General features: G+C 42.5%; 2 protein-coding genes across 13 annotated transcripts in view; one reads left to right on the top strand and one right to left on the bottom strand.

Annotated features, from left to right (window-relative positions):
* Positions 1-4,329: 4,329 nt before the first annotated feature.
* LOC105699361 (ras-related protein Rab-14) lies at positions 4,330-8,223 on the bottom strand. Of its 3 annotated transcripts, XM_012424279.2 has the most exons (8): positions 8,110-8,223; positions 7,173-7,632; positions 5,597-5,709; positions 5,296-5,422; positions 5,074-5,191; positions 4,802-4,920; positions 4,614-4,682; positions 4,330-4,534 (listed from the first exon to the last, which is right to left on the bottom strand). In XM_012424279.2, the coding sequence occupies exons 3-8, from the start codon at positions 5,700-5,702 to the stop codon at positions 4,417-4,419; spliced, it is 657 nt and encodes a 218-aa protein (XP_012279702.1). In that variant the 5' UTR covers positions 5,703-5,709; positions 7,173-7,632; positions 8,110-8,223; the 3' UTR covers positions 4,330-4,416. The 3 variants fall into 3 exon arrangements, with proteins under 3 accessions (XP_012279702.1, XP_012279710.1, XP_012279717.1); XM_012424287.2 differs by lacking the exon at positions 8,110-8,223 and having other exon boundaries at positions 7,173-7,644; XM_012424294.2 differs by lacking the exons at positions 7,173-7,632; positions 8,110-8,223 and adding an exon at positions 6,578-7,109.
* The window catches only part of LOC105699202 (chromodomain-helicase-DNA-binding protein 7), a 35,946-nt gene continuing 21,669 nt past the window's right edge, over positions 7,903-22,179 (top strand). For 5 of the 10 annotated variants that reach the window (XM_012424097.2, XM_012424088.2, XM_012424079.2 and 2 more), the window contains exon 1: positions 20,640-21,201. The gene's annotated coding sequence lies outside the window, so the exon portion shown is untranslated. Of the gene's footprint in view, positions 8,176-8,665; positions 9,049-9,768; positions 9,964-10,113; positions 10,431-20,639; positions 21,202-22,179 lie in introns of those variants that run through there. The other 5 variants (XM_023432024.1, XM_012424062.2, XM_012424035.2 and 2 more) reach the window with 5 other exon arrangements.

The following is a 22,179-nucleotide window of genomic DNA, read 5'->3' as shown; positions in this document are numbered from 1 at the left end:
TTTGACTTTACCCTTCACTTACCTTATTTAGTTTACGGGAAGGTGAAATTTTATCTTAATTAAATTCTACTCCACAGCTAGTTCGCAAATCGGTGTCATCCTATAAGAATGGTACTAACACGTGATAATCAGTTTTGGGCCGGATACCTGACCCCCAGTGAACACTGTTATATAACTGTTGGGTAAATGTTACGTTGAAACTAACATGTTATGTACCATAAAAGTAACATGGAAGTTAGATGTTAGTTATTATTAGATTTTATTATTATAGTTAGATGTTAGTAACAAATGTTATGTAACGCGTTAGCTCAATGTTACATAACTGTTAAGTTACTGTATTGCAACAAATGTCATGTAACTAGTTAGCTCTATGTTACGTAACCGTTAAGTCATTACCTTGTAACAAACGTTATGTTATTTGTTACTTTTAGGTTACGTAACTGTTAGGTTTGGTGTTCAGTGGGCCACGAGTCTCACGCGTTGTTGTAGGGCAAAGGGTTAAAAGAATATTGACAAATGATTGAGATCTCGGAGAGATCTCAAGATCAACATGAATTTGAAAATTGGTTAATCGTCAAAAATATCTAATACAAAGTTGATTAATAAATTTCAAAATTGGTTAGCTGAGCAGCCATTCGTGAATCGATGCTTCTTTTGCATTTCCATGCAAGTCGAACCATCGATTCCCCAGGCCCACCACGAGGAGGTTTGCCGCTCAATGGGGCCCGTCTAGAAGCTCTAAAACGTCAACCTAGACACCTATCCTGACACCTCTCCGTCACGAGACTTCGAGGTGCCACGATGGGATTTTCTTCATTTGTTCTCGCGGGAAGAAATGTCCTTAAAACTATCTTAAATACTTGATTTTACAATAAATTAACCTACGCGAGAGACCACCTTCACCAAGAGTAAGAGAGAAGAAGAAACAGAATACTGCCAGAAGGGCCTGAAATTATTTTCGATCCAAAAGCATTCGTTAACAGTACAGGCGACTGTACGACCCACAACCGCCCGCAACGCACGCTTCACCTTGTCGGCCGCCAAGAGGAAGCGTGCGCCACAAAACGGAAGTTAGGTCGCACGGTCTCGCATACCGCAGACTTGCTGCGACACACTATGTACTACCAACGAATGCGGACTCTAGAGCGTGAAAATCATCACGCCAGCAAACTTTAATTTCGCGTGACTCAATTCGCGGAGCAAAAGCAGACGTTAACGATGCAGGCGACTGTACGACCCGACAAACGCCCGCGACGCACGCTTCACCTTGTCGGCCGCCAAGGGGAAGCGTGCGCCACGAAACGAATGTCGGAATCGCATAACCTCGCATGTCGCAGCACAGCTGCGACACACTGTGCAACGCCAACTGCTGCAGACTCTAAAGACATGAATACAATCCACGTCTGCAAAATCTACCGAAACGCATCAAAAGAAAATCTTACTTTGATTTCAGTGGTCCCTGTACACATGGACGGCGCTTATATTTAACGCAGGATCTTCTTGGATGATGTCGATCCCTCCTGGTGGGTGCAGTCAACGTCTTCTCTCTTCGGCGTCTTCTTCGCCACTGGTTCGAAGGGACTTTTGGAATTCTCGTCCCGAGGATAATACGGGAAGGGAGTCTAATTGGAAGAAGGACAGAATCATTTGAATTTTTACCATGTACATATGAAGGCCTTAAGGGAAAGCTGGCGCCCATTAAATTTTATTTTTATGAAGAAACTCAAAAATTTGAACATATAAAGGTGTGATTACCCAACCCTGATTTCTCCTACCTTCTGAATCACAATGGCAGCAACACTGATCACAAGATTACATGATCCACTCCATTTGTAAGAGTTCTTCAAATTCATTCAAATTCTAAATATTGATTTCATGTACGAAACTATTCGGTTTATGCGGTTGTGTTTTCGACATAAAATATAATCCACACGAAATACGAAATAAATGATTACGATCGAACGAAAAGATAATTTCTTTTCAATTGATAGAATATTCATCTCTTTTCCACTGTTGATAGATATGAAAGAAGTAGGTCTCGTTGAAAATATTTCTTTGCATTTATTGCCATTTTAAAGATATGTCATCGAAATATATATCAAAAATGTTTGTTTTTAAGGTCTACTTCATCCCCATAGAATGATTTTTACAAAACTCACAAATTAAGGTTGTATCGTTGTATGTAATAAATTATGACGCTATTGCTAAATTTCGTAATAAAAAAGGACAGTGCTCTTAAGAAATATTCATTTGCCTACAAAGCAAATTTTATTTACACCTCTTTGTTTCAAGGCTACATTTACTTGAATAATGTATTCTCTATTGAAATAAATAAAATCAAGTAAATCCCTTTATAAACCCATTGTTATGTTATATTAATATTAAATGTCTAACTAGATATGCATTTTATATCGGTTCTTGTTGGGCATATGAAATATATGCGGTATTACAATGCAATGATAAAGAATACTTTTGTTTCAATGCACAGAAGCAACGTGTTGTATTCCAGAAATTTTTGATACTAAATATTTATTGACATTTACTTAAACTTCTTTACATATGTATTCTCTTATAAGTGGGGTTCAAAACCAATATGTAAATAGTGATCTGAATACAGAGTCACTGTACATGTTTCACGCGTCTTTGACAACGTAGTGTATACTTTGTTAATAATTGTCTTTCAAAGTAGTTTCAAGTACTACTTTAAATGTGTACGAAAGTAGTACCTGCAAGAAAGTAATCAACGATCAGCAAAATTGTATTTGAAGCTTACAATATGCTTTCGGGCATTATTTTCTTTTCTTATACACAGCAAAGATCTTACAAATTTAACTATTATCGGCTTGCTTCATTTAACAACCCTAACTTCATACATTTTTCATACGTAACGTCACTGTCACAAATTCAATCCATTAAAGCACCGACTAATGTAATTTTTCATCATTATTAGATCTGTAATCGATAACGTTAACCAAACTGTATATTAAAACTGTAAAACGATCACCAGTGTTGAAACAAATCAGGCAAAGCTCTAATCTGAGAACTTATCCTGCATGCTGTTATCTAAGGTATGATTCTGATTTATATATTTGTGATGATTACTTAAAAGAGAAAATAGCTAATGGTAATAGACTGTGAGCTGCGATCACCTTAGTCCTTTGTTCCATTTCAGTGGTAATTACCCATATTTGTAGACCTCATTTAGCTTAAGATCTTTCGTAAGATCGTAATAAGCATTTCATACTTAATGATCAGCCAACTTAAAGTTAAACGAAGGTTCTGTCATAGAAATCGGGAATATTACCTATGGAATACATTTCTCGCGCTATTTCTCCCTCCATTATTCATTAATCATAATTATGAATTATTAGAGGGTGTAATAAAATTCTTACATCTTCATAAAGTAAAAACGGTACATAGGCATCTTCTACTTGCCGCAATATATTTTATAATTATTATCATGCAACATCTTGTGTAGGCCCAATCTTGACAGTTGTAATATTTCAAGAGGAGAGCAGATCAAGTGAACATTTTAGACTTTGTTAATTATTCTATTTGTTATTTTACAAATAACCACATTTCCATGTTGTAACACCTGGAATAATTTGCCCATTCATAGAGAATCTTAATATTTTTGTAATGTACAGGAAGAAACACTGAGCGTATAATAAACAAATTCATTCAGAATTAACAGAAATGTCATGCTTCATTTTTTAACCTATGAAGATGTATGTTTACATTTCTACGCCCACTTATTTTAACTAACAAAATATGATAACCATTTCTGATAATTTAGCCGATAAGCATGGTAAAAAACAATACTGATTAAAGATTGAGTAATTCAGAATGTTTAATTTTACCATCAATATTTAAGAAGTTCGAGACAACAAAGATATTACGCGCGAAAGAAGTATCGTGATTATTTTTAGAAACTTTGAATGCGCAAGGAGTAGATGACTGTGTACTGTTTACAAAAGTAAGATCTACAGGGTCCTCAGTTACAGACTGTCTTTCCATTGCCGTTTATAATACTTTTATGTTTAATAGTTGAGGATTGTACCCCTACTAAAACTCAGTTAACGAAAATCGTGCTCATAAAAACTCTAGGGAGGTGTCATGGACCGGAATGTTTTTAATAACAATAAGTAGAAAAGCAACCCTTTCCCTGAGTCTTCAGAGTTGATAGCAAGTCAAATTCTCTGAAAAATGAAGTATTCATAGATTAATTATGAAATTGCTTCAACCCGAAGTGTAACGGTAATGGAAAAACATCCTGAACAGTTTACGCTAATAAGATCCTTCTCTAAAGGGCGGGAAAAGATGTAGGACGACGGTTTACTAGCTATATTTAATGTAAATCATATATGCATAATTAGTATTAATGAATTAATGGACTTATATACAGACATCAACGGTCTAACAGGAGCAAGCATCTTTGCCTCCCTGTTGTTCGTTCGTGATAGCTTGTAAGTTGGTACGACCTGGTTGACTGGGGTTATGTTGTACTCCAGATTCCGTGGCATTTAGATCCAGCCTTTAAAAATATACGATAGCAGGTTATGATTTTATTTTAGTATAAAAGATAAAACTTAAATAAAATTCATCGAACTCACCGGCCATCTTGTATACTTTGGAATATTTTTTTCGCAGTCTCCAAAAAGGCTTCTTCGACATTATGTCCCCTGTTTGATAAATATAATTGATATAATAAAGACTTTAAACACTTGATTAGGGGGTGTTCAAAATAAGCATAGTTTTTAAGCTATGAATTTACTCAGCTACTTCTATTATGTAAACGTACGTTTTTGCACTGGCTTCTACGAACATTAATCCGTTTTCGTCAGCAAACTGCTTTGCTTCTTCGTAAGTGACATCTCGTTGAGCTTCTAAGTCACTTTTATTTCCAATCAAAAATATCACCTGCAAGAATTCAATCTTATTAGGATTGTAGTAATAACAGTGTTTATAAATGAAAGACGGCACAAAACAATGTTCTTTCTGTCCTGTGCCGTTTTGGCTTGATCTTCTATGCATGACAATAAATGTTAACTATAAGAAAATTGATTTGCTCACAGTGCTTGGGTTTGTCAGGCTCCTTGTATCTGTTAGCCAGCTACTTAGGTGATTGTAAGTTGAACGACGTGTAATATCATACACCATAAGTGCTCCTGCTGCTCCTCTATAGTACGACCTAAAACAACATCAATATGTTATAACTAACATATTACATATACATATTTTATAAAATTAGAAAATGTATACATGATTTTTTTTTAATACAAAAATTGCATGTACCTAGTTACTGCTCTAAAACGCTCTTGTCCTGCAGTGTCCCAGATTTGTAATTTTATTTTCTGTCCTGCTACCTCAATTATTCTAGTTCCAAATTCAACACCAATCGTATGTGGACAATCTGCCATAACTGTAAATCAATAAACAATTGAAAACATATATTAATTAAGAATCCAGTTGTCAGCTCATTTCTAATTATTAAAAAGCAAATTAAGCATTATGTTAGAATAATATATCCTTAAAAAAATGGTATATAAATGATTTCTGCAAAGCGCATGCCATTTCAGACGTTTAAAATCCTTACATTTCTTTTCTGTAAACTGATGAAGCAGACATGACTTGCCCACTCCCATATCACCTATGATGATGTATTTGAAGATGTATGAATAATTATAAGGTCCCGTTGACATTTTGTACCTGTAAGTGAAAAGTCAATATTGATTGCGAAAACTACACACTATGGTAATGAGAAGTAAATAACAGATAATATTTAAACAGTTGAAAGAACATTACAGAACAATTCTTACTGTGTTATTTTACCACATTTAATGGATTAGAATGTATTGTAAAATATTGAATAACAATTTAAGTGATGCAAACATATAAACAATTCAACTTAACATTTTAAAGCATGATAATAAATATTATGAAATGAATCTGAAATATCATAAAAAGAAATTGTTGCCATTAATATTTTCTACGCAGTACTTCTAATTAAAACTGTTGATACATGTTAAGGTACCTTAAATAAATGATTGGAAATATATATTTAATTGTAAGTAATGTTGTATATTCGTCATTATTTTCATCCTCTACAAATCTTATTTCTTTTTAACGTAACTAGTCTTTAATTATTTGCATGTATTTTTTTTTCAAGTACATGTTGATATTATCAATTATATTCTTAAGACGACTGCCTCTGTAATGCAAATTTGAAAATATCACTGTGTTCAAGGTCATTTATGAGTTAAATCCAACGACCTAAGTTTGGTTTATTAAATGGAATATGTCTTAGCAAATGTACAATTACTCACTATTGTTGCTAACCTAGATCTTGGTTGTTGTTAAATAATTGCTCAACTTATGTCTATAACTACATGTTGTGCAACGAGATACCATTGTCCAACTATTAATTAACTAGTCTTCTATTCTTCACGAGGAATGCAAACCTAACATATATCTACGGTAAACGTTGTTAACGTATTGGAACCATAGACACGAGGTGATTTCGTTTCAATAATAATCAAACTCATAAAGAGACAGTCAAAAGATTGAATATACTCACCAAGCGACTGTGATCAAATGCACTAACTTTTTATCTTTGGAAAATTGTAATGAAAAAATACAGATAAGTAGCAACGCGATTTACATGAAACGTCAGAAAATGTACGTTTCCGTGGACGTAATTATACTATCTCACAACGTCAGGTCTGTCTTTACATAAAAGAAAGATAGTCACTATAGAGAATACATCATGTACCGCACAATATTAGTCATACAATAACTGTCGACTGTTGGCGAATTGAATCGAGTTTACTGGCAGCATGGAACACCGAGGTTTCGTTTAACGATGTGATTCGAATTATCGAATTTCTTTCCTCGAAAGGACCATACGACTGAAATTCATCAAGTCTAAGCTGTAATCAATTAAAATGCCAAAGATAAATTCTATTGATACGGGCAGTTGTATAATGTGTTGAGAATTCTGTGAGCAAAAGGTCGAGGGTATCCGGTGACCTGCAGATGGAGACGGTAAGAAAGTTCACTTGTCGTTCTGCAAAGCGACAGAAATTCGCCGTCCCTGGACGGTGTCGTACGTAACGGTAGGCGGTCAGATTGGAGGCGATAAAAACTGACATGTCAAAAACGTGAACACCCACCTTTAGGTGATACGAGCTCGAAAGACTTGATCAGAGGTGTCCTGCCGCCGAGAATGTCTTTCGTGGACTGGCGTTGCTCCGTAGATGCTTCACTTTTCCATGGAATGCGGCGGTGTTGTTTGCAATAAAATTAATTGTTCAACAATCTTGTATATCGCACGCAATATGGCAGGACCCTCTGTCGCCAACAACGATGGCGGCGGACAAACGTCAAACCACCTGTCACCCAGGAGAATTTCGCACTTTTATACGATGACTCAACGTACGAGGAAAATCCCTGTTTTTTTATAACTCTATCGAAAAACGGATTTCAAGACGTCTGCAACGTAACTCCGAGATGTCCAGCCGTTTAGACCGTGGTGAATGGTCCGAGCTCATGCTCACTGTGGCGGCAAATTCAAAACGTCGAGAAACCCATTCTCTCCGTTATTCTTAGGATTGCGAATCACTCACAACGGGCCTGAAAATATTAACAAATGGTATGTAGTACAGCCTCGCGAAGAAAGATTTTGCATTTGTTCCATCGATTAAGTCGCAAAAGTAATGGTACATTTATTAAATAAACTTTAAACAATTCGAATAGAGACCATCCTTCTTAATGCCCGCGCCATGCGCGTTCCATTTTGTTCCAAGATGGCAGCCCTACCCGAGCGCCATTTTGGAACACCCCTCAAGTACAATCGAATTATCGAAACTTCCACCTGTGCGCGTAATCGTAATCGAAGCATCGAACTCGCCGGTTGTCTTCGTAATGTTCGCGCACGTTCCTAGACCACCTCGTTCGGTGTCGAAGTGATCACGTTTTCCGGTGCAACCTAACGTAGTATTATATTCCGAAGCTTCTGAAATCGCCGCTCGAAAATCCACTTTCGAGCAGCGAAAAACTGGCCCTTCCTCGGCAAAGTGGAGCGTGCGGGCTGCGCGAAGGCTTCCTAACCTTAAATCACAACCTCGACCCTGGACCCGCAGACTTCTTCCAAGTTCTCACGTGGAGCTCGCTACGGTATGGTACTTCTAAACAAAATTTCTATTCCGAACTAAGTTGAACGGTACTCAAAGCCCAGTGGTACTCATCGCGGGCTCGAAACGCGACCTGCGAGTCAGCGTCTCATCGGTCCCCCCACTCTACCTGCCGGGAGACCGTGGCATCTCTCTCCCTTTCCAACGGGTGGCGAGACAAAGATCGTCGCTCTCGCTCGGTCGCAAGACGCGGTCTCTCGGCGCCCCCCTCACCGTACTTCCGCGTCTTTTCTTCCACGAGGCAACTTCGCCCGTCCGAGCCGTGTCCGAGCGGTATTCGGCATCGAGACGGACGTCACTTCCGTTAGATTGGACGCACAATGGTAACGGACGTGCGGCTCGTCTCAGCCGAGCGTAATTCGCATGTAGTGGGTATGCACTAGGCCGGGCCAATGGCGGGGCTCGTTCGTTAGTGCGCTTGCTTGGGTCCGGGAAAATGTCGGCGGCGCGGGACGCGTCGTGAGCGAGTTCCCTTAGTCGTGCAGTGCGCCGCGCCACGGTCGGGACACGCGAGAAGGGAAAGAGGAGAGATGCGCCGAATTGGCGAGGCCCTCGAGCCGGCGTGCCCGCTCTAGCAGGAATTCGGCCCTTCGCGCGGCAAAGGGAACGGGCTCGCCTCTTTCGGCACTCTCGCACCCGATAATCGATACCATTCGAGCGCGTTTCGAGTCCCCCCGTGTCTCTCGGTGCCCTCGGATACCCGAGTGTGTTATGTCAACGTAACCTGCGGCAGCGCTGCCACCTCTCTTTAGCAATTAACCAAACAAAATGGACACCGAGGTAACGATTGAACGAGTGGCCCTGCGATCGCTCTAAATGGGACCCACGGCGAGATGGCGAGGAACCCCGTCGAATCGTGAGTCTATTTAATCGTTACTTCTCGAGAGCGGCACTCGAGCGACCCCAGGGGAGCGGGCCACCTCCGAAACGCGACTTTTCTCGGCCCGCCGATTTCAATGATAAAACGTGCGCCGCCTCTATTTCCGCGGAACGAGGTCAGGTGCCGGGCTGGAGTCGCGAGGCATTCCGATCGGTCGTGCCGCCGATTTGCGGAATTTTCCTCCGGGCCGACGCGGCCGCGTCTCCCAGGTGCTCGCTCTCCTTTTCGCTCCTCGACCACCGGCCCCGGAAACTCGCCCGACGACCCACGGACCCCCTCGAATTTTCTCAAGGTGGCGGCACGCTTACGACAAATCGTCTCGATTAATCCCCGTAAAAACCGATCTCCTCGGATTTAACCCACGCGTGGATGTTACGGGGAATTACCCCCTTGATTTAAGGGAATTCATTTGGAATCACCGGCTCGCTACGATTTATCGTCACTTTGCGTGGCCACCTTTACTCGCCGCGCGGCCAACGGCCACCGGAAAAGGGACAACCGACGACGCCGACCACCTTTCGACCAGTTTTCGACCAGTTTTCGGACGCTACGAGCCCGGCCTCGGGTTAACGGACGTCGGGCGAACGTTTTTCACCGTTTTGCGGTAGGCCGTTCGATGCGCGGCCCGCACCTCGCTCTCTCGAGTAGCGCCGGAATATTCAAGGCTGCTCTTCTCTTTCTCTTTTTCATTTTTAGGGACCCGGGAGGGTGTGTGAGAGTGAGAGAGAGAGAGAGATAGTCGAAGTGGGAGGAGTTACTGGAGTGTCCAATTTATTTATGCATCGAGAGGCCGTTCCACTCGGCCGAAATTCGGTGACCTCCGAGTTTTCTTCTCCGGAAATAAAAGGAGACGCGAGACTGGCGTTACGCTATCGAAAGTTGGGTCAACTCGTAAGGCTTCTTTCTACCTTCTGACGTTACCTCGTTTTCGTATTACTTTCGACCGTGGGTCGAATAAGTGAACTCTCGCGGAGTGGAGTGAAATGTGAGAGGATTCTCTTTTTTTTTTCTTCTTTCACCTCATTTTTATGCATTTTTTAGGGGATTTGGAGAATGCCGTTCGGAGCTGCGTCGAGTGGATTTCGTTGTCGTGAAGATGGGAGGCGAGTTCCGTTTTTCTTTCGATTCGATCACCCACGGATTTTCTTCCGTCCTACCGCCAAGACATTCCCCGTGACGCGATGAGAATTCGAGCACGGCGATCGGCGATGGGTTAACGAACCCCACCGAGTTTCCGGGGCTGTATAGAACCGTTTCATGGATGAAAACGAGGCTTGTGCGCAGTTTCTACCCGAATTTTTGGGAGACTTGCCCGACCCCTGTCGAAATTTTGGCCTTACTTTTAAACCATTACCTAAGTAAGCCCTTTCTCAGTTATGTTTCGCTTTTCTACGATTAATCTCGACCTTGTGCGTCGTATTTAATGTGATTTAATGTCTGTATTTTAAGTCCATAAGTAGAAGAAATGGAAATATTTGCCATTATTAAGGTCAAGTTTAAGTATAGGCTTGTAAATTGCCCCGAAACTCGTTTCAGGCCTACAGTTAGAGGTTATATGTGGGATAAAAATTTCCACTCGAGGTCCCCTTTTTTGGATCATTTTAAGACCCATTAAAATCCGCAATTGGAGGTCGTAAGTGGGATGAAAATCTCGAGTAGGAAAGTCTTTCGGTAACTGGCACGAAGGCGTGTCTCCTGGTCTGCGTTTCGATTCCGAGCGAGGTCGTCTCATCCTGGGGAGGAAGGTGAGGAAGAAAACTGGCGAGAGGAACTTCTTCCTTCGTTTTCGGTCGCCGGGAAAAAGGGCGGCGAATTATCTGAGCCGGCATCGATTGATTCCCTTATCGGGGACCCGAATTTTTCCGCACGGGCGTTGGAACTTCGGATGCTTCCAATCGATTACCTGGGCGAAGGATAGTGGACCACTTACGACAAAATTCCGTTTTAAGAACGGCTGGCTTACGTTGTTTTTTCCTGATACTTTAAGGAGGGTCTTTTTTTTTTTCGACGTAAGGAAGGAACAGGTCGATCTTTCCTTCTCCTCTGCGAAGTCGCTCCATCTCGTTTTCGGCGAGCCGGGAAAAGGTTGAATAATTTAGGGCGATATTGATTGGTTCTTACATGAAGGAGACGATTTTACTCCGGGCTCGGAAGTTCGTCCAACAGAAATTCTATCAGCGACTCGAAGATCCGGAGAGAGAACGTGACGAGCGGTGTTATTTTCTTTTCTTTTATTTTTTATTTTTTTTTATCTTTTCGGAAACTCAACAAGAGAAAAAGATTATTTTACCCAGTCTTACGTAATGTCGTTTGCCATCGAAACATTTCGCCGGCTGCTACGTTAAATCGTACACCTAATCGATAAAGTGACCGATCTTTGCGCAGGACTTTTAAATAGTCGTTAATTAAATGTCGCCTCTAAGGTCCTTTAGGTCTCTCCAGGATTTTTTTTTTCCCTCCCCAAGGGACATTTTTACCTTATACCCTGTTAAAAATGTAATATACACGTACTCGATATATTATCAAGATACGATATTTCGAAATTTCGTACAGAATCGTATTCGAGATTTTAGTATAGAAATGTACGAATTTCCAGGGGGCTTGTGTCCGAAAACTTGGATACTTTTGTATATATCGAATTTCGGTCAGGTAGACACACCTGAATTGTTTTGTATTTTGAGAAAAGGGCGCTGTTCTTTATTCGTTAACTTTTGCGTTGATTTCTTTTCCCGTTTTCTTCAAGATATATTTTGGGTATTTTCCCTCCTACTTTTGTGGGAATTTTCCCGTGGAAATGGTGTCCTTCGGCAAGTACAATTACGCGTGGATGTTCACAGATATGATCGAAAATTAGTACACGAAAGGTTTCGGTAAATTGGTATACATACCCTCTGAAATTCGTATACTTGTATTAATGAAAATCCCAATGCACAATTGTTTGCGAAATTTCTATATACCGTATCATGACATTTATCAAGTTTCGATCCAATTGAAACGTTTCAGGGACTCGAGGTGTTTTTTAATGAGAAAAAATTGAAATCCGAGGCTCTCGGGGAACTAAATGAGAGTGAAATTTCTGTCGACGGAATAAATGGTCACAAGAATAGAGGATTTAGAGGTTCGACTTAAGTTATCACCGCAGCTTGAATGAGACGATTTTTCGATTTCGAGGGAGGAGAGGCTGCCTTACGAGATTTCTTTCACAAAGCGCAGCCAAGATTAATGGACATTGCGCTTATTATTTGTCCTGCCCAGTTGGCTACAAAATCGTATTGCATTAAATAAATGCAAAGTTCGGGGCTCGGCCAGCGCGAGGGGAAAGTTCCTCTCGGGCGATTCCGTCCGATCAGTATAAACGTTTGTCTTAATCTAAAATTAGTATGGAGAAGAGATTCTACCGCTTCACGAATAACATTGCTTAGCTCACTCGAGCCGGCCGGGAAGAAATTAAAGATCCACCGAGGGCAGCGAGTCCATTTTCATTTAACGTTCTAACGGGGACACGATGTTTCTCCGCTATCCGGAAAAGAAATAATATCTGCACTTAAAACCCAGCTTATCGTCAATTTGTTATTTAACTCTTCCGCCGCCTCGGAGCCGACTAGAGTGACTCAAAGTTGGGATGGTATCGTGATCTTTTTTTTTTTTTAATTTTTATTCAGCGGCCCGCAAAAATTCAGGAAAAAAGAATACGGCTCGCCTTAAATCTAACTTTGCGGATAACGCTCGCTGGGATTTCGAAGTCGGACACTTCGTCTCTAAATCGAATCCTGAACGGTAATAGAACAAGGAGGAAACGTGTCCTCCGCCAGGACGAACGTTTTCCTTTCGAAGCCTTAAATGCCTTTCTCTTCTACCGATCGGCAAGCGTAATACCTTTCGTTGCGGAATGGACGTAGCTCGATGATGTTGCATCAGCTAAAAATGCGTTCAAATGACGTATCGTTTTCGCCTATTGTGCGACACTTTATGTTTATTCAAGCGAGAGCTCGATTCGCTACCCTAAGGGAAAATCCACTGATTCGTCCCTTGACATTTCTCGGCAACGGGCATAAATAAAAATCACATAATCAGCGCCTGTAATTAATTATTCAATTTGATACAGTACTTTATCGTTAATATGTACATATTTTCTTTTTCTTTTTTTTTTTTTAAGCGCGTTTAAGGAAAGCCTCTTTTAAGTAAAACTTCATGCCTTGCTGCTAGGCGCACTGACAGTGAGATTTCTAAGTTAAAGAGAATTATTCTTAATTATTCTAAATTATTCAATGCCCTCACGCGTTCGCTATTTCAAGCACAGTGATACCAACGCGCAATGAGGAATCTAAACGTTAATTAACTGAAAATTTATTGAGAGGACGACGCACTAACGCCAACGAAAAACATTCACGGAAATTGTTTCAATGCCTTCACGATGATTGTAAACAGTAATTAACGACAAAGGAAACAACGGGAACGTGGGCAAAAATTGTACCGAGACACGGAGATGAGTTTAAGTAGGTGTTAACCGTAAAAAAAAAAAGAAAAAAAAAAGAGAAAAAAGCAGTCGGCTCCACTTTTGCGATCCTTTTTAACCTGAGAATTTACCCTGTCGGGGTATAAGAAGTTTCATTTCAAAATGAACAAGCAAATGATAGCCGGATAGAGTCGGAAACTCGCTGGAGCTCGGGAAAATGCTGGCAACCTTGATCGCTCTAAGCGGCAACCCTTTCGATTGATTTTTGCATCGGGGACTCTGCCCCACACCCGGGGAAATTCCCTCGACTCCCTCAGGAAGTTTCCTCGTCCGAGAATTTCGGTTTCCCAGGAGTTTCGCGCTTGGTCTGGTTCTCGTTGTCGCCTCTCTTCTACCGACTCCGAGTTTTCGTACGTGTAATCGCCGTCGAGAGGTTAACGGACACCGCATTTTTCTTCCATTGCATCATATTTGCATTACACGGCCGGCCTGTATTCAAACCGCTTGCTTGCGACATCTCTCGTTGCTAAAAGATGCTGGACGCGGCCGATCGCAGCTAACAGGGCTCCATCGCTGGCTGATCGGTTTTTATCTCGGATAAGAAAAGTCGACTTTAAACTTTATGGGAATGTTCCGCGCTCCTTGTCGTCTTATTCCAGATTTCACGGTACGGATGTTTCGCCAATCCTCTGTAACTCAAGAGTTTAAAAGCCAAGGAGATCGATGTAGAGCTAAACTTGGAAATATTAACCTTCTGGTTATAACTGTTTGTTTATAAATCTATAATATACCGTCTTGTAGATTGAAATGTTTATAGATTTACAAACTGTAAATAAGTTCCTTGGGTGTAGAGGAGTGGGATGGGTTATATGGCGCTGGGTTATATTTTGCCGGAAAAATCAGATATAAATTATTAAGTATCGATATATCTGTGTCGGGCACGTGACTTCAAGTCACGTGGCGTTATAGAGGGCTGAATCGCTTTTACGGGAAGGTGAATTGACGTTCGCAAAGAAATTTCCGGCGTCTGAAAATCGAAGTTTTGCGTAGCTAATAATCGCACGTATTGTTCAGCATGACGGAAGAGGGCTTATGCCTCGATTGTTACTAATACTTCTTATGCCAAAATTAAATCACTGACTTTTAACCCCTTATTGACCGATCATTAGTCAACTCATATTTGCACATACCTCAGCTTCTAGAATCACGCTTCTAGAATTACTTTTGCGTAAAATTGTCAGTCAACAATGCGTTAACGATATTTCAAACGACACATTAGTATCTGATTTGCATAATTTGTATTTCTAAGAGTTGCGCATCTTTTGCCGAGCAGTGTACCTCTATTCTATATTTTTAACGGAACCCTTTCTTGACTATTTCTTCGTCAGATCAATTTTTTTTCTTTTTTTTTTCAAGTGATACGGCTAATCGAATTCAACGCCACTTTATGCATTTCCATTTTAGATGACGAGGACATGTGTTCCCAGGTTCGCTAGCGATTCCGAATAAATAGATAATTATTTTCGAAAGCAGGTAAAACGAACCTCTGCTGGTAACTTAAATTATTCTTTTTAACCAACTCTCTCGGTGCTTTTGGTATTCAAAGGTCTTAGCTCGTGATTTTAGCCCGGTTGCTTGCAATCCCCGCAGAGAGGTCCCGTCGTTTCAGATATTTCTCCTCGGTTGGAAAACGTGGAACGGCGACTGCTTGTTTTCCTCGACTTTATGCCGTGGTTTCTTACTTTCGTCGACCAAGAGGTAATGAAGGGACGAAAGGGCATTTTTCCTCATTTGCGGCGTATTGTTTACGCTCGAAGACGCGGATTTACAGGGCCGCCCGATTTCTGAGGCGAAACGCAGTTTTCCCTCCGTCTTACCTCTATGGATGAGAATCTTTTTCCAAATCGATTAATCCTCGACTGCTCCGAGGACTGGTGGAAATTTGCACCGCTGAGTATCCCCGGATCTGTATAAATATTTCGTATACGCATTTAAACCCAAGCTCGCGATAAGAGATAAAACCGAAGGTAGAACGAGAGATATCACTGACTACAAGCGGCAATAAAAAAATTTGCTTCGTTCAACATAATCGTTCGATTGAATACGTTCCGGTTGAGCCAATCATGTTTTAGTTCACTTACAACAATGTGCTTCGATCAAGCAACGTGTATTGGTTAAATTGATTTGCAGATTTTAGAAAATATTTCAGTCGCCGAGATCAAATATTTTGGTTAAATCTACCAGATTACATTAATATTCAGTACGCTCTACCACAATATTTGACGTAATCGAACCGTAGTTACTAACCAAAGTATTTTGTCGTGTCATCCAAATATATTGTCTACGTAATAATCCTACTCTATAGCTGAACCTGCAAAAATAATATCGACTTGACCGAATATTTTCTCTACGTTAACCTGATATATATCTCGGGTCGAACTTCTCGTGCGCTCGAAGAATAAAGGTAGAACAGACGAATTCCTAATTGCCCGAATCGTTCTGACAAGGAGTTTAACCCCGTTTAATTCAGTCGTTATCATTGCATAAAGCGAAGCATTTCAAGTAGTTCCAAGGCCTCGTCGTTATTTTAAACTGTATCGTACTGCACGCTCCATTTACTGTGTCAAATCTGTGAATCCACAGCAGGCTGAATCACACTCGGGAAAGTAACATTGTTTCTCCTCGATATTACTTGAAGTTAATTGCCGATCGTTTGTACGACTTACTCGACCCGATTTTTGCTTTTCATTCCGAATATCTCTCTCTTTCTCTCTCTCGGAGAAATGTCGGCGAAACGGTGGATTTCCGTAAGCAACGTCGCGAGGCCTTATCGCTGTATTAAGCGTTATCAGTAATACGCTAAAACGCAATGTAAGACTCCGACGTGCCAGATGCCGTCCGCGTTTATAAAATAAACGGCGGTACAAATCGATTTCTCGTTATCGCCGGAACCTCCAAGGTGGCGGGACGATTTTCTCGATTTTCCCGATTTTCCGAGTTTACGAATATAGCCGCTCCGCCTCGGCTTTTACACGACCGGCCATATTTCACTGTCTTTTCGGACACTCCTGAAGCTCTTAGAAAAAGTGGGGAAAAGAAAAATCCAAATCGGAGAGGGGGGCAAATTCGCTCCGCGTCCGTGCCCTTTTCCGAAACGGAGAAATCGTGCTAATCTTGGATTTCATTCGCACACTCGCGACCGCCTTATCGTGGGCATTCGCGCTAACGCGATTTATCACCCTCACGAGCGCGGTGTTCCGAGCACCTCGGCCATTGTGAATTTACGTGTGCCGCACTTCTTTTTTTTTTTCTTTTTTTTTTTTCCTCCACGTACGAATAAGCGAGACTTCGGTGCACGGATATATATTTTTTTTTTTATAAATTCACGGTTTTCCGCCGCTTTCGAAAAATCCTGGCAAATGGGAGGGAAAGAAAAGCGAAGGGGAGAAGTACAGCCCCACGTTTTCAGGATTACACACCTTGCCCGGGAATATCAAGGGAATTGTTGGGTTTACTGGGCTCGTACGTTACGTGTACATGGTACGCACTCGCGTTTTGAAAAATGAAATGTGAAAAATTCGGGAACGTTAGGGAAGAGAAAAAAAAATGGGTGCTCGGCACGATATGCGCGAGTGGGATGTGAAACTTATCTTTCTGTATTTTCAATTCACCTTAAATGAGGATAATTCATCGAGAGAATTACGTATGGAGGCTAACGAAATCATTGTCCCAAATTAAATGTGAAAGAAGATAAAATAAGTGGTTTGGACACGGCTAACGGTTTGCTTACGAAATGACGCTAACTGAAATGTTTACACAAATTCTGCATTAAGAAGGTATAAAAGGGGCATCTGAGGAGTGAAACCTTTCTCCGAATTGGCTGTACCAATTTGTTTCAAATTATACCACGTGAATAAGAAGACCCTAAGGTAGGTCCCGAAACTCGGGAAATTTCACGTTTTATAAAAAAAATTTTTTTTTAAATAGCCAGTAACAAATTATCTTAAAATTGGAATTTCGTGGGCGTCAGGACCATCTTTAAAGCCTCCAGATTTACGTAATAAAGTTTGAAACGGAATTCGATACACCCATTACTTAGAAAAGTTTTACAAACGAGACCTCTTTGACGCCACTTTGGACATTACCTTAATACCAGGACACAAAGATGAAAGTACATAGTAATTCCCCGTAAAATGAGAAAGGGGAAAAAAAAGAAAAAAGCGCAAGATAAAAAACGCTTCTCCTTTCGTAACACGTGAACTTGCACCCACCATCGGCAGGTAAAAAGCATAATTTCAAAAATTCTACAAGACTTCTTCCGGCTCCATTTTCAACGAACATGGCGATGTGCAAACCTTAGTCGGGAATTCTGTTACACCTCGGGTATATATGTATGCGTGTATCTGTACACAGATGCATACGTATATATACGAGCGCGGCGTCGCATTCGGGGCTTTCTCTTGCCGGCAGATCGAACAATTGGAGCTGACAGGGGAGGCGCGAGGAGCTCGAAAATTCTGGAAAACCGTACCCTCGTGCCGGCCCTGGAGAGGCGAGGATCGCCGCGACCGGGCGGTACCTGGAGAGGCTTGGAGAGGAGAGGATTGCCGCGACCGGGACGGCACCTGGAGGCCCCGGGGTCAGCGCGATGCGCCGCCGTGGCTTTCTAGGGCCGAGCCGCGAGGAGAAGCTCGTGAAAGTTTACGTTTCCCGGTGGGAAACGCTGGGCTCGATCGAGCAGCGTCGGCTGCTTCTTCTTTTTTTTCTCTCTTTCTCTCTCTCCCCGCTCCGCTTTTTTTCGAACATCAAGAGAGGGAGAGAGGGAGAGGGAAAGGGTAGCCCCTCTGTTTGCGCTCTCTCGTTCTCGCTTGATATTCGGAAGAATATCAAGGGAACAATGGCCGCGTGTCGGATATAAAGATCTAAAAACTCAGAATTTCCGTCGTCGGGGAAACTTTTTTACACCGTCTTTCTCCTTTCGATAGCTGCCACCGTGAGGCGCTGCGGTAGGTAAGGCGCTGTCGAACGTAACCTCGAAAAACTATATCTCATGTGTCAACGAGAGACGGGGTATGAGCAGGGTTGGGTAATTTCAGGATTTTCGAGGCTTTTGACGTATATTACGTAAATCAAGTAGTTTAACGTAGAAAATGGAGAAAATCAGGAGAAACGTATCAAATATGGCGGACGAGACAGCGTAGGGCATGCGGTATCCGCTAGGTTGTAAACATCCATCTTGTCCATTTTTGTTTCATTCCATAATTTACTTTTTGGTCTCCCACCTTTATACATTTTGATACTAATATTAGTTACGAATCTTACGACTTCAAATAGCCGTTATCAGCCGTTATAAAGAAACGGAAGTCTGTTTTTGCAAAATTTGAGTTAATTTTACCATAAGAGAAAATCAAAATCGGGTAAGAAAAACATGATAAACGTTCTGGCATTTAACTTTAACATTACAACTTAAACATTATGTTAGAATATATTACACGTATACATAATATTATGGGATGTAATGAGGGTACCAGGTGAATCGAACTGAGGATGGTGGAAGGATGTGGTTTTTCACTTTTTATTATAATATGTTATCTTAAATAGTACCTTCGAACGTCTCGGAATTTAATCAGGAATGATTGGAATATTTTTTTCGAGGGATGTTCTTAAAGCGTTCCGCCGGAGCGTTATTGATTTAGATTGTAGATTTTCCAGAAAGAGACTGATTCGAGGGTAAGAGAGGGGGGGCCGCGATCGATCGTTTCGCCGAGTGACAAAGTATTTTAATCCGCATGCTGAAAGCATGATTCATTTTTATTAGAAACGTCCTTATCGACCTAAGTTTCCTTACTGGCAGACATTGGTGGGTAAACACGTCGATCTTATTAGAATACAATACTCTTGCCTGTAACTACACTTGACATATTTTTTAACATAATTATTTCGGAAACTACTCGATTACCCGAAATAAGCGACGCCATTTATTTCTTTCGAGTTGATGAATATAGATTAAAGTAAAAGGTGGGCAGAAAAATGTACGAATTAGAACATGCGGAGTTAAGAGCAATGACAAGGCAGTATTTACACCACACATTATTCTGGAGTTAATCAAACATTTATATAACATTTGTATTTATTTTTTTCGGATTTTCCACAAACCGACGATTTCAGTCACCTATGGTTGGCAGTTTTTGTAGAAATAATCGCGTTACGGTGTAAATATCTGGCGAGGGTCTTTTTCCGTCCTTCGGCAGGATTCTGCCTTTCTCGAGTAAGGCCGAAGAAGAAACGGGAGCCGTCCCTCGGCGAGGATTTCTCGCGAGGCACGTGCAATTGAATGGATTAACCGGACAGGTGCGTTCGAAAAGTCTCGAAAGACAGTGCTCTCGCATCGATCGTTCTCGACTCGGCGAGAGCGGTATTTACGGCTTATGGACCAATGGCAATTGTCAAATCGCGGCGACGCTGGGCGCCGATTGGTGGGTCGGACATGTCATGGCGCACATCCGTAAATGCGATACTTCGATACTGGCCGCGTTGACCGTGGGGGCCGTTCCTCCGAATGCCGTCTCAAGTCCCGCCGAGACGAGTCAACCGCGAGAGAGAGAGAGGCACGGGCGTCCCTCCCGTGAGCGGAAGAGAGAAAGACACAGAGGCGTTCGCACGCGCGAGCCACGCGCGTGCACGATGCGGTGCGCGGCGCACGGGTAACCTCGCGGAAGCGGTGCGCGCCGGAGGGCGCCTCATTGGGCACCCCCACCCCGCCTCCCGGGAGACCGGTCTCTCCTCTGGCGCGCGCTCCGCCGGCGCGAGGGAGTGAGAGGGTATCCCGGCGGCTTCCCTTCCCCCACCCCCGGGCCCGCAAGAGTAGCGAGCTCGCGTGCCGCCGCGTCTCTCAGTGTGTGCGTGCACGTAGCCGGCGGAGCGGTGCATGGCGCGGCGGGGGAGGAGCGAGGACGGGTGCACGGAGAGAATGGTTAGGCCATAGAAAGAGATAAAGATGGAGGGTGACGCGCGATCGGCCCGGGCGCAGGTGCGAGTGAGACGGAGCGAGGAGTGAAGCGACGTGTAGAATGATTCGGGCCCTCGGACACGCTTGCACCTCGACGGTTTGTGCCGCCGCCACTGCCGAAGAGAATTGCCTGGACGCGTGCTGCGAGGGTCTTTCCGTCTTGGTGCAGTCTCGCGCGTTTCTGGGATCACCGCGCGTCGGTCGTGTCGCGTGAACGCCATCGAGGGAGTCGCCGAGCTGGAGAGCGTGCCGAGGAGCGAGGGCGAGAAGCGACGCCACCGCCGTGGCCGAGTATCGAACGTCGCGCAGGCCATTCGGGCGCCTCGGACTCCTCGCTCTCCTCGGATGGCCCAAGCCGAGGCCTCGAGGTAATGGCGCACGCTCCGACGTGCTCCTCGTCGTTCGCGCGTCCGGGACCTGCCGAGGCGGACGACGCGAGGCCGGCGTGCATGCGCCTCCGTGCTTCCTCTTCTTGCTGAGAACGCCGACGACGAAGCGAGAGACGAGTCGAGGGGCGATGGACGTCGCGGTCGCGAGTAATCGCGAGTAGCTGCGAGTCCCGAGTCCTGGCCGTGACTTTAACGCCACGGCAACGTGTGTGCCTACTCCTTGAGAGGTTCGTTACCTTCTGCCAGTCCTGCCTCCTCCGGACAACTGTAGCAGGGTAGGATCATCTTCTGAGACAAGGATTTTCTTGTCACATGTTTCTTGAGAAGCAATTTGTACTTATCTTCAAAGGAAGCAATGTATCCGTTGGAATTTAGATGGGTGTCAAGTTAAGTCGATCCGATGGCATTGCGTGAAAATTTTGAGGTGCGTTGTGGAGTTCGTACGTCTAGCCAAGGAAGACTCGGTTCTAACGATAGAGAAAGTCTTGCATCTGTGCCTGTATCGTTCGGATAGGTTCTTGTTTAAATTTCTTATGTACGTCGTGCAAGTGATTTGCATTGGCTGTGCCGACCGTTGCCGTAATCTGTGTCTGCGAGTTGCCGGTTCGTTGGTTAGGATGTGTTTAGATATGATATTAACGTGGCATGGTGTGTTACAGTAATTTCTCAAACGATGTTTCTTGGTTACTATTTTGTAACGACCTTATAGACCTTTATATATTGTATTCAAGGAGTCGGGGAAATGTATTTTTAAGCTATTTTCTCATCAAGGCGTAACGTAAGCTTGTCGGTTAGAAAACATGATTAATCTATGTCCTTGAGAATTCCATGCATTTTAGTTCAATTACTGAGCAGTCGCTTTAGACGTATGAAATTAATGCTGGTTTATCGTTTATGATCAAACGAAATTACTGTATTGCATTTTTTAAATAATATTTATGAGATACGTGCATTTATAAGTTTGTCATTGAGAAGCGAGCGATGGTAGTAATTTCATTCATTAGAGTTTATATTTTATAATGATTTCTGTGGTACATTTTCAGGGTATTTTTTATATCATTCAAATTATTTCTTATGCCTTTTCATTAATTTAAATAGAGTCGGAGTCTGGTCGTGGATGAAATTAAAAAAAAAAAAACCAAAGTATTGAAAGAGTCTAAAGACAAAGTTATCTCCATGTCGACTGTTACTAATTATTTCTATAGATGACCTTGACCCTGGATAGCACAGCAGCTATGGACCATATTGATTCA

Source organism: Orussus abietinus, unplaced genomic scaffold (assembly GCF_000612105.2).
Source record: "Orussus abietinus isolate OABI.00-Male unplaced genomic scaffold, Oabi_2.0 scaffold177, whole genome shotgun sequence".
NCBI lineage: Eukaryota > Metazoa > Arthropoda > Insecta > Hymenoptera > Orussidae > Orussus > Orussus abietinus.
This window is presented reverse-complemented; position numbering and strand designations above follow the sequence as displayed.

What these genes read in the sequence shown, in the direction of transcription:
- LOC105699361 (XM_012424279.2), bottom strand. Translation starts at nt 5,702, where the DNA reads ATGTCAACGGGACCTTATAATTATTCATACATCTTCAAATACATCATC. An exon ending in CGTTTTAGAGCAGTAACTAG is followed by an intron (nt 5,192 to 5,295) that starts GTACATGCAATT and finishes ATGTTGTTTTAG; the next exon opens with GTCGTACTATAGAGGAGCAG. An exon ending in GCCTGACAAACCCAAGCACT is followed by an intron (nt 4,921 to 5,073) that starts GTGAGCAAATCA and finishes GAATTCTTGCAG; the next exon opens with GTGATATTTTTGATTGGAAA.